Source organism: Chroicocephalus ridibundus, chromosome 10 (genome assembly GCF_963924245.1).
Source record: "Chroicocephalus ridibundus chromosome 10, bChrRid1.1, whole genome shotgun sequence".
Classification (NCBI taxonomy): Eukaryota; Metazoa; Chordata; class Aves; order Charadriiformes; family Laridae; genus Chroicocephalus; species Chroicocephalus ridibundus.
The window spans coordinates 10737355-10750039 of NC_086293.1; the positions used below are offsets into that span (position 1 = coordinate 10737355).

At 42.9% G+C, this 12685-nt stretch overlaps 1 protein-coding gene across 14 annotated transcripts in view; it reads right to left on the minus strand.

The window, feature by feature from the left end:
• The window catches only part of ITPR1 (inositol 1,4,5-trisphosphate receptor type 1), a 182521-nt gene that overhangs the window by 84712 nt on the left and 85124 nt on the right, over window positions 1–12685 (minus strand). For all 14 annotated transcript variants that reach the window (XM_063348471.1, XM_063348468.1, XM_063348473.1 and 11 more), the window contains 9 exons: window positions 12075–12200; window positions 11511–11711; window positions 9751–10002; window positions 9067–9192; window positions 8209–8337; window positions 4255–4375; window positions 3435–3619; window positions 1962–2110; window positions 893–1004 (listed from right to left, as the gene is read on the minus strand). In XM_063348471.1, coding sequence (XP_063204541.1) covers window positions 893–1004; window positions 1962–2110; window positions 3435–3619; window positions 4255–4375; window positions 8209–8337; window positions 9067–9192; window positions 9751–10002; window positions 11511–11711; window positions 12075–12200 — 1401 coding nt within the window. The remainder of the gene's footprint in view (window positions 1–892; window positions 1005–1961; window positions 2111–3434; window positions 3620–4254; window positions 4376–8208; window positions 8338–9066; window positions 9193–9750; window positions 10003–11510; window positions 11712–12074; window positions 12201–12685) is intronic.

Genomic DNA, 12685 nt, shown 5'->3' on the forward strand with positions numbered 1-12685 from the left:
TTTGATTATGAAACTGTCTTACCTCTAAAGCTTTTGCCTTTTTGTGCTGGGAATCTAGCACTATGCAACATCTTCAAACCCTACTGCAAGTGAGAATTGGATATGAAACACCATCTGCTCCCGGGCACGGACTCCCAGTTGCATCAGGCATTCTTCCACACCACTGCTTCCCCCAGTCCCGACTGGCAACTCTCAATTACTCATGAGCACATTCACTGGGAGGGTATACTCCTCTGTACATGTACTGTGAGGCGCGGTAATAACCTAGGTTGCTTAAAAATGCATGGAGATACCTTAGACAAGTATTTTGAGACTGACTGTAGGAACGTCTAGACATATGGGCATATGCACCCTCTTCTGATGCAAATAGGGAATAAGTCTGTACCTACAGAAAAACGTTCTTCTCAGCAAGACAAAGGAGTTGTATGTAGGAAAGGGAAAGAAAAAAAACCCCAAACATTGGTGGGTGTACAGTTTCCATCTGTAATTCACAACAAGATGACAACCCGGATGCATATAAATTAAAATTAAACTACAAAATATCCTCTTGTTGCAAGGTTATGTGACCTGATGAAGGATCACCTAGACCCAGAAAGCAAATAAAGAGGTTATATCCTTCATAAAGGAGTAACAACATTAGATATTTTTACAGTGCCCGCAACCGCAGGAATTAGACTTAAACTTGCAAGTCTAAAGAAGAAAAGCAACAGAAACAAGCTTACCTTTCAAATTGTATTTGAAGTTATTAGTTGACTAAAAATGTTTTGTTCCTGATCCAGTACAGAAGTGCTTACACATACAAAACAGTTTGAAAGAGCGAGAATTTTATTTTCCTTTACTGAATAATAAAGATAGTGTTTAACACAGAATGGTGAACTGTAAATTACGTTACCTTTTCTCCATAGCCTCTGTCTTTGGTCATCATTTCCCTGAGCGTCTGTAATACTTTAATACACAGTTTCTCCTCATTCTCCTCCAGCAGCTGTTTAGTATGCTTTATTAATCTGAAAATAACCAATCAATCACAGCTCATTTTAGTACTAATATTCTAAAAATGGGATAAGATATACGTGGCTATCTATCTTAATTGGATTAAGTTGCACACAAGTTTTATTACCATGCCATTATACAACATTCTTGGGAACATTCTCTCAAGAGCAACATTGAACCAGGTACCAGGGGGCTTCAGTGAAGCTGTGAAGGGAACTGCATCCCCGGAGCAGGAGGAAAGCCAGATAAAACCCTCTGACTACTGGCATAATTTACGACTTGCTGGTTCTCCAGAACAAACACTTAACAGTAAGAAAGAAAACTATTCCACTTTGTAAAAAAAAAAAAAAAAACACCAAAAAAAACCAAAACAAAAAAAAACAAACCGTACTGAGGATCCTGGATATGGCAATTAGGAATCCATCCTACCCAGCAGTTGTTTGTTACTCTGGTACCTAACTTCCATTAACTCTCTATATAACCCCCCCACTCCAGGAGGCAATCTGAGAAGCCAGATTCTGCTCTGAATTGCACTCAAAATGACCTTGTAATCTTTCCTTTTCCTTCCCTCCAAATTTGGGAGGCATCTGCGTTGGGTGATGCACACGATGACAACCGACTCTTACCCAGCACTAGGTGCTACAAGATCAAGACTAGGGCTGAAGGCAGGGACACAATAACAGGGACTAGCCCATAATTTCTTGCTTGTTTATACTACTGCTTATGACACTTCTGTCCTGCAGCACAGCCAGCGATTGTTAAGCTTTAGCTGTGAAAGCATGTCAAGCAGTCTTTCCCCATCCCCAAGAGCTTCCCCCCGCCAAGGACAAATTGCATTTATCGTATCATGAAAAACTCCACTTTACATAAAGCTGGGCAAGAGGGCACCATTCCACAGGGCATGGGAAAACTGGGAAACAGCAAAACGTAACAGAAACCCTCCCAACAATCCGGACTTCAGGACAACTTACTTGCAAATGAAACCTCCACTTTCACATTTCCTCCTTGCATCTGTGTTCTCTGGGAAGAGCAGCTCGGGCCTGTGGAGCACGTCTACCAGAACTGATAACTCTGCCTGGACAAGAGGACGTAGGCGATCCTCTAAAGCTGACACTATGTCCTAGAATATAATCACATCAAGATTTTAAACAAACATCACATACATCTAAATATGTAAGCAAATTAATTTTACAAACTGCAAAAGAGGGACAGGAGAATTAGGTCTGTCCTGCCTGGATAAACTAGATCAAAGACCTCAGAGTCTGGTCAGGTAAGACTTTCAGTTTTATCGTTTAATAGTTGTCTTTAAAAGGAAAGCCCTGATTTTCAGCAGTCCCCCAGATTACTTAGTTCCCCTCCCCATCTTTGTAGGTGCTCTTGTTCATATAGGGGAAAGAAAAACATGCAGATTCAGAGCTGCACTGAAACTCTGTGATAACAATCTGGTTCTTTATGCTTACATGAGCTGACAATAAAAAGTACTACTGTTAAAATTATGCAAAAAAACCCCAAAACAATTTCTTCCCCTTTTCAAAGTTTGGAAAGCTGTAGCTACCTTAAAATGAAACCACATTTACCCTAATACTTAAACAAGCCGAAAATACTGAGAACCTCTGAAGCCAGAGAGGAAGTTTAATCAAACTGAAATGGACAAATAGACAGGAGCAGATAGAGAGGGACAAGCTGGGCTGGGCAGCGTTTTTACATTATGTAAGTTGTCATAAAGTTATTTGTAACTGTTTGCCAGAAAAAGCTTTTGGCCAGAGAATGAATCTTCAAAGGTTAAAAGCATCATTGAAAACGATGAAATTCATTTGGTATAAGAAAGGCCTTATTGAACTGTCTGTACATCTGAACATAAAATAGAGCTATAACACATCAATCCCTATTTCTAACACAAAGCGGTATGTTTAAATAGTCTTTTTAGCAAAAGCTGTATGGGAATGCACACACTTTGTTTCAGGGAATGTCTGTGGCTGCAACTGGTTCACAAGGAACCGATGCATCTGTTTATTTCAGTCTTCCAGGCAGGGCTGTGGCACCTTTCATTGTACGGAGAGTTTTGGAGTACAAGGAGCAAAGCACTGGAGGAATGTGGAAGGCTGTGATGATGAAGAAGTCCTGTCTCATCAAAGAAATATTACTAGTGGTGAAACAAGAATACTTCAAGTACCACTAGCTTCAAATATCTGCGTCTCCTAGGATGAGTACTTCTATACCCATTAGCTGTGCACATTCAGTTACCTGTCTTGATACAATGGTTTACATTTGATTTTATATACAGTACTACTGTATTATTGTATTCAGCATCAGCTAACTTGATTACCATGTGGCATTTTGACTAATTAATTCATCCCAAAATGTTTTTCTACTTAGTATAAATTCCTCCTTTTGTGTAGGCATGCAAGTGCTTATCAAAGGAGGAAGGGGTGCTGCGTAATCACCTGTAATCTTTCAATTATGTTTCGATAATCCCTGGAGGCAGCGAGCACCGAATCTCTTCGGGCAGCATTCCTTGCAGTCATTCGCCAGTTCATTGCAGTCTTCTGTACGATGTTATGAGATTTCAGGAAGAGATTGTTGACCTGACTGTCCAAGTCTACAGGAATTGCAATCGCGCGGCTTTTTGCTGCAACAAGCAAAAGTTAGTGAGAACTGACTCCTTCAGCCCGTGTATTACAACCAACGCAAGAACAAGACAAGCTCTACTTGCAATTCCTTCTACAATCTCCTTTGTGTGAACTTCAAACAACGTGATACTCAGTCCCTGTGTAATCATAGATGTAACGGGTCAGACCCCTCTGGAGCATTATGATTAAAGACTTTCACACCTCAGAGCTGTTTATTGTCTTCAAAGTCCTTACACACGCACTCCCAACATCTCGTGCTAACACACCCATGCACCTATCCAACAGAATTTGGTCTCCTACCCAGGACAAATTACTCTTCTTGCTACTAAAAGCAGAGAAAATTACTGGGAGGAGCGGCACAGAACTACTTCCCTGCTGCAGATCAACAGGACTGCAGAGAGTTTTGAGGTTAAATGGAGAAAGCACTTCAGGTTCCAGTGACACCACCTATTGCTCAACCATGACAATACATCAACGGAACTCTGGCTTTGTGCTGTGCCTTGGCTCCGAGTTATCTGCAAGTGCAACTGGAGGGAACTAAACTGCAGTTTCTTTTTGGAAGGATGACATGTAAGCAGCAAACACTGGATGACCACATCTGCAGCAGTTAGTTCTGATTACGTCCATTTCTTACCTACATCTGAGAGGACCCGAATGCAGCTTTCCACTGACGCCTTTTGGCTGGGCATTAACCAGTTGCAGTGGTACACTCTGAACACGCCTTGCAGCAACTGCACAAACACAGGTTGGCGAGTCTAGAACACACGGTTAAAGAAAAGAAAATCAGACTCATCACACCATATTGAGGTGGATCAGCATCACCCTGAGGTAATACTGGTTACCAGCTTCAGACAAGACTCTCTGCACACCAGTCACTTCTAACTGGTCTGCATCCACTTGTTAGGCAACTTCACGTTGAAGACAGCGTATCTACCACACAATCAGCAACTGAATGGAAAGGGTGGGAATGAAAGCTGGAAGGGAAACATTAAATAGACAGCTTCTAAAGCATAAAGCCTCAAGTAATTGAAGCCTGACTAAGCAAAGGAAATAAGCAGTCATCTTCATCTGTTTAATCAGAGTTATCAGCAAACCTGGCATACAGAGATTCTTCCTTTAGCGGTGACCAGTGGCTGACTCAATAGTCCACAGGTAAATGGGACTTTGCTCTTGGCTAAACAACAGCATGGCCCCAGAGTTGAAAACTCATCATTTCAGGTATTATTAACTGGTATCTAATTTACTGAAGAAACCAGCTGTGCGTTTGTTACTTCGAACACAGGTAGTAGTTAGTGGTAAACACTACAGTTGCTATGGATCTGCCAAAATTAAGGTGTGGGGTTTAGCCCTGTGTTTCGCAAGGTGATCTTCCACTATAGATAGGTGAGGTGCTCCAACACACACACACGAGCTCTGTTCGTCCATCTTTGCAACATCCCAACGATATGGACCAAAACTCCCTGTTTCGTTTTGTACGGTAATTACTTAGTGGAACAATTCATTTATTTTACCATTAGAGGAAAAAGTATTTTAAATATTTCAAATGAACCTACATTGAGAGGGAATACGCCGTGTCCCCGTGCCTACTAGCTAAGTAATGTTTCTATCAGCTAAGTGAACTACACCACAGTGCAAAGCCCACAAGACTTAGGAACCAGTGAAAAAAATACCTCTTTTATTCTGGTCAAGATTAATGCCTGTTTGTAAGAAAAAAGTGGAGTTAGATGAAAAAGCCAAATCTATTAGATAATTAAATCTATTAGATCAAATGCATCAAATAACACCATTGTGAAATGTACAAAAGGAGAATCAAAATTCAAGAACCAAAAATTACTAAGAGGCAAATACCTATTATCCTTTCTAGAAATAAGCCAAACACCAAAAACATGGCAGACAGTAGTATTCTCCAAGGGCATTGAAAATACCGGCAGTTCTGGATTTAAGCCACCCACGTATTCTTTTCAGTTCATGTTTAAAGACTTTTCTGTCTTAAAAAGCTTCAAAGATGTTTCATTTGCTTAAATTAGGTCAATAAATCAAATAAGAAATTTACTCCGTGTTCCGCATGCCTCCAACCACACTCGCGAAGGAAAGCCTTGGGCAGCAGCACCCTTAGGAGGGGAACAGGCTAAACAGTACTTGCTAAAGAGGAAAAGTTTTGGACAGCTGTTCTTTGAAAAGACATATTTATGTTCTCCTAATTTCATATTATTTGAAGTGCATGACAGACGTACAAGGTGTTCCTTGAACAAGCAAGGCCGGTCCTGACTCAAAGGAGGTACAATTTAAATCGAACAAGCCATAACACGAAAGAGCATGAGACAAGAAGAGGCTCGCATGGGAAAAAGCGAGATGACAAGGTGCAGCAGAAAGGACGGGGAGTGACTGCGTCCAAAGGCAACGCAGAGGAGAGTGGCAACGGTCCCTCGCCTGCGGAGACAGCGGCACCAGATCACAGTGGCTGCAGACTGCCCTGCAGCATCTTGGATGGGTGGGAAAAATCCCACCCGGAGGAGGGGCATCCACAGCCAGGTGGTCCAACGGGCTCTACTCCTCAGGTGGGCGAGTCCCAGGCTACGGGCAAGAGCCTTGACAGGCAGAAAAAGGGAGAGAAACAAAGATCTTAACTTAGAGATGTAGAGAAAAGATGAATCCAGGATAAGACAGAAATACCAACAGAGATGGTAAAAGAGAGGTGAAATAAGTTAATTCCTCCTGCCAGACAGAAGGAGAGATTGAGAAACTAAAGAAAAGCTGCTGACAGATGAAATTAACAGATCGCTAAAATATGACGGTAAGGAAGTGTATTCAAATACTGTACACTCAGAGATGACAATTAAAAGCATGACAGGGAGGAGAGGAGAAGGGCAGAGCCCTGGGGGACAAGGCGAACGATCTCCATCTCTCATTGTCTTCTGACGAAGTTTTGACAAACTCTCAGGGAAGCTGATACCGCAATAGGGGCTGACAGTTTAAAGCCACATGAGGAGCAAATCAACCGCTGGACTGCTCAGACTTGCGGGAGTGAAGCCAGAGCCCCAATGAAGCTGCTCAGCCCAAACACAGCTGTTGTGGCTCCCTGTGCTCTCCCAGGCAATGCCCACAGTTTGGCAGTTTAAGAGCGTTTGAGCCAATCCCAAACACAGCTCTTGGTTTCAGTGCGACTGTCCCCTTGCCTCCCCTGTCCCCTGCCCTGCCTTAGGTCAGAATAAGGAGGGCTGTCTAAGCCTGTGAGAAGCAGGGCTGTGTAGAATGCTCAACAGTTGGTAGATCAGACTGGCCGCTGGTCGAATCCATGTCCTGACTGCAGGGGGACAGACTGGCAACATGAGAGATACGGGTGGTAAACAAGGGAAAAGCAGGAACATCACTGCTCATGTTGAGCAGTAGAAGTCTTTACCGTCAGCAGTTTTATGTATACCTCCCTGGAGCCCTGCAGGCACCCAGGCAGCACACCATGACCCAAAGGGTTAGCATAAATCCTTTGACAAGGGATTGACATGTCAAATTGGCCACTTTTGAGAACCAGATGACTCCTAACCTGCTGCCAGTTGCCTTCAATTACAAGTGAACAACTGCCTCTGGCATGCTGAGGCTGCATCAAGTTTCAACAACTACCATACCCAAACTTCTGACAGACCTGCCAGGCACCTGACCACTCCACCCACACTCCTCCCAAAACGTTATTTATGAATACAGGAATGATGTTATCTTTCTGCTGCAATACAAATATTAGGGCAATGTCCTGACACTGCTGTTCTGCAGTGGAAATCTCTACCTTCTGTCACTTCACAAACGTTCCAAGCCTCTCTCCATGTTTCCCCAACTTTTGAACACAACAAAAATTACTCAGCTTAATGAAACACACTAGAGCTTTTGGAAATACATATATATATATATATTTTATTTTTTTTTTAAGGAAATTAGAGTCTTCCTATAAAAAACATGCTTTGTTTAAACAATCACCTTTGTACCCTCTGTAATGCAACACCCTCTCCTCCTGTCTGGAAAGCCTGCCACCAAAGCTTTATCTCCCTTTATCACAGCACTCTGGAGAACCTGCTGCCGTGCTACTGCTTTACCACTGCTGCACAGCTGGCATGACAAACTATCGCTGAGCAAAATTGCTTGTTTGCTCTCCTAAACCTGCCCAAACCATCTTGCTCAAGTGTACTCTGATCTAAGGCTGCAAAGAGGACAACCAGAGCCCTTAGATGCAACTGGAATACAAAACATACAAAAAAATCCTTCATTTCCCTACTTGCAGTGTGATTCTCTCACCAGGAACCTGATAACGACACGTAGAAACTCTCTCCAAATGACCTGTGTGATCTCGGTGAGAGCATGGAGTTGAATCTACTGATGAAGCAATGTGAGACTTCAGCCCCTCTACGAAAACATTTGTACTGTGGGCTATAAATCTTTCCACTTCTACAAGAAAAGAAACATCCTGCTCCCAAAGAATACATATCTGCTCCCCCATTAAACACATGTGTTGCTTTTTAACTGGTAAATGGAACGAAAGTGGAATGAACATAATTGCATTTGCAGCATCTTTTCACTTTTCTGTCTTGCTGCATTTTCCTACCTGCAAAGTAGTGCTCTGATCAGAGAATGGGGAACTGAAGAAAGTGGTGACGATACTCATCACTATTTCTGTAACGTACTTCTCCAATATGGAGTCAGCATGCTTTCTGTCGCTGGTGTTGTTACAAGCCTGCAAGACAATTCGTTCTTAAGTCAGAAGCAGCTCAACCAAGGTAGATGAATAAGTGTTCCAGACTGGAATTCTTCATTTCGCACTGTTCCAGTCCCAGCAATTCCCTGCCACAATGATATTTATGACGCTTGGATCTCTGGATTTCCAGCATACACAAAAGCAGAAGCCCAACACCATTACTGTTCAAGGTGCTGGCATTCAGCACGTTTAGGGGGGAGGGAAAAAAAACAGAGTGCCTTAGAGGAAAGAAAGTAGTAGGGTAGGGAGGACTGAAGTGTAATGCTTTCGTATGGGGAAATACTTGGAATCCCAGGCAAAAAGCCATATGGCCAAACAAATGCCAAGCTTGGAAAAAATTTGTCCTGACCTGCCAAAAACCGTTGACTATTGCTCGGGAAGGAGCTCACTATCCTGGCCAGAATAAGCAAGCCAGGTGGCAGAAGAGAAAAAGGCATCAGACAAAAGAGCAGGGTGTGGGGCTTTTCTGAGGTTTGTTGTTTGTGGGGTTTTTTTTTCTTTTTAAGAGGAAAATATTAATGTGTTCCATGGAATATGACTAATGAAATCCACAGGCATAAGGAAAAGAAGGCACATACAAATTTGAAGGAACACAGTATTCAGGGTACTTATTGCCTTGATGCACTGTTGTGTCCTATTCTTACTGCTCTGTACTAAATAGGTTCATTTGAGCTTTTTAATTCAGTTCCTAGATACAGAAACCATTACCCGACAGATGTCAACCAGGAAGTTCTCAAATAGCTTCCACATATGATTACTGGTGTAAATCTCTTTCATTTCTACTTCTGTGTCCACATAGCAGTGATTCAAGAAGTTGATGTACGCAATTTTGACCTAAAAGCAGAGGAAAAAAAATTACCATTAAAAAATAAAAACCTGAATGGTATTACAAATGAATATAATGCCACATTAAAACCGCTATATAAATCATTTGTAATTCTACTTCTTCCTTTTATTTAAGCACTGGTGAAATTTAATGCCATGAATAGCAAGACATCATCCAATAAAAAACACCAGGATCACTGTAGACGAAACGTCAGCATAATAATCATTTCCAGTTCTGCAGAACCATCTGTTCAAGGTTAGCAGCCTACTCCATAAACCTCTCTGCCTCAAGAACCCTATAAAACAAGCAAGTACAGCATCACATCCCCATTTTAAGGGCAAGGAAATGAGTATAGAAGGATTTAACTTAACTATCCAGATTCTCTGGGGTTGCCGATTAGCAGCAGCAGGGAAGGAATCCAGTTTCCCAGCTCACATCTCACCGTCCACCTGCACCCGCCACCTTTCCCAGGCCAGACTGGGAATGATCTGTAATATGACATCTCTCCCACCCAAAGCCAGCACATTTCAAATACATCTAGGTCAGTGCCTCCAAACGGCCCTCACCTCCGGTATGCAATCCTCGTGGGTTACTACCCTGACAATGTCATCCAGAGGAAGAAGGGAGTTGCATTTTATTTCTGTGTAGACATTTTTGCCTTCCGTGCAGACAGCAAGAAGTTCTACTAAGTGGATGTGGTACATCAGTGGGCTGTTTTCATCCATCCGATCCCTCTCGGATCTCATCATTTGCACCAAAGTCTGGAAGGAGGCTCTGTCATTGTAAAACACTAGGACGTCTTCTCCCGCATTCACCAGCTACCGAGAAAGAAAGATATTCCATCAGCAGATCAAAGCCTGTGCATCTCCCCGCAGCATGCTCCTCTAATCTGTGGGCCAACTGTTACAGTGCAAAATCCTGATTAGTTATTCTTTAGACGCTTAAAACGAGTGCAGCCCACCAAGTCAGCTGGGCATTCCTCCTGCGCTCCCTTCATGGGATGCAGGGCTCGAGTACGACATTTTCTCCTAAAGAATTTACCACTTCTGAACTGCTGAAGAACTTCAAAGTCAGCCCAACAGAACAGAAGTTGTGCCAAGAAGCTTGTGACTTTCCATTGTGCTTTTTTATTTCACGTATATTGCCTCAGCTGACTTCTTAATACAGCAAGCTGCAGACATGCCGTTTTGTTCAGAGCAACGCCCCAGGGGCACGCCGGATGGGAGGACTGCAGGGCTCAGTAATTCCACCCTTCTGAACAAACATCATCAATTTTCCAAGGCTAGCCAGCGACAGTTAAGTTGCACACTGAAGATTTTTATTAGCTGCACGTTTGAGACTCAGCTGGCCAGATTTTCGGAGCAGCTCAGACCTCCTGTAACTCCGTGACGGGAAGGAGTAGGAGTAAACGGAGACCTGCGCCGGGCTGGGCAGTTCTGAGCAGGCAGCTGGAGGGTCCGAGGGTGTCCTCCCGCAAGCTTTGGGGCAAACAGCCAGAGAAAACGCGGAAGGCAACCCCCAAGGCAGCTCCCTTTTCCCAGCAGCTGCTGACCTCCGTGGAGCATCCCACAAACTCAACTCTGTGATGAGAAGCTCACGAAACCATTTTTTGAACTGAACGACAAAATATGGAAGACCTTTGATCAATCTGGTAAGATTGATATACAAAAGCCACAGCTTGACAAATCTGATCCTCGGGCTCCCCCTGCTGAAGAGGCCGATAAAAATCCTGCCAGGCATGCAAAATGCTGTCAAACAGATCATGACCAACTTATCCAACTTAAAGGGATTCACTGACCTATCCAACTTAAAGGGATTTATTCACCCTTCTCTTACCTCTTCCTTCTATCCTGACGCCCCAATTTCCACACCTAAATTTCTGAAGACCCTCATACTTCAGCACTTAAACAGCTGAGTATGTACATCTTGGTAAGATAAGAAATTCCCATCAAAATACTATCATGGTAGAATTTTCCTTCTGCATTAGTGATCTTGAAATTAAACTATTTCTCTTCTAGCCAACGTTGCTAGAGGAGGGCACCCTTGTTTTGTATGCCCACCTAGATGGTGCTGTGTAGAAGCCTGGAAAGTAATGCCCAAGTATCATTAATAACTGACCACTCATTATACCTATGGGTGAAGAGCTCAGAAAGCTTTTGGTCACAAAAAAGCCTATGCTTTCTGGTAGCTGTATGCTCTTTTTGCATTGTGAGAGCTAACTGTCAGCTTCTTGGCAGTCCCAGAAGCGAGAGGATCAATTTGTCATTTGCACCAAATGGTATGTGAAAACTTCTGTTCAGACCTTGCAAATCTCTGCAGCTCTCACCTCAGCCATTACCATATCTTGGCATTTCTTAATGAATTTTCCTTCCGCCTTGACAATTGTCTGCAGGAACTTTATGTACTGAACATTTCTGCCATGTGTTTCTATACAGTGGACAAAGTGTTGAACAACGCGTTCATTAATCTCACTGCAAAGCTGGAAGTTGTTCATGAAAATGTGTTGCATTGTTACCGCTTCCAGAATCTAATGGAGGGGGGGAAAGAGAGACAGACAATTAGAAAATAAACAAATCGCCAAACCCACACAGAGGTCAGGATAAAGTCAACACTCCTGCAGGGTGCAGGACTGAAAAGAACATTTCTAAGGACCTAACCTTTCAACACAACAGCTCGTATCTAAGCCTATTTTTCAGTCCACTTCAGCCTCTTGAACTTTCTATGCTGAAATGCTCCTAAACAAACAGATCTTGCCAACTTTTGAGGCTTTAGAATGGAAACAAAATGTGACCCCTTCAATCAGTCTTGCAACAGAACAGGCCCAGAGGGATCACCGAGGACTATCTTTTCTTGCTAGAAAATATAAATCATGGCACAAGGTTATTCTTACCCCTGGGTTAAGGAACAGGTTTATGTGCTTGTGCAGCAATGCCTGGTTCTGTTGGTTCCCAGCACAGAAGTTCTGTAAAAACTCGTGTGCAAGCTTCATTATCTCCTGCATCCTCGTGTCTTCAGCCTGTGGTTGCACGACACATAAGATGGGGTTAAAAAGAATCTGAAGGTTCACTTTCAGGTGAGTACTGGATGAGCCACAGCTCCCTCTCTGCAAGGGAACTGTCACGTCTCTCTCACACTCCAAAGAAAAACAAACCTCCACCCAGCTCACAGACATTAGAGATGCGTTTGGCCTGCTTCGCAGTTCTAAAGATCATCAAAAATAAAGACCATAATAGAAATTACAGTAGTTTATTCTCTAAAATTGCATATTCCATGGCCAAGCCTGCCAGCAACGTGCTTTAGTCACTTTTACACTTCTGAACATACCAGTACATTGGCCAAACCACACATCATCACCTTGGGGCTGCACAGGAAAATTGCCATGTTCCACTGAAACGCATTTCAGCTGCGACAGATAGGTAGTTCATGGCAAAGAAGAGATGGAAAGTTATTATTGCAACAGTTAAGCCCAATTTATATTTACTGGAATCTGCACACTACTTG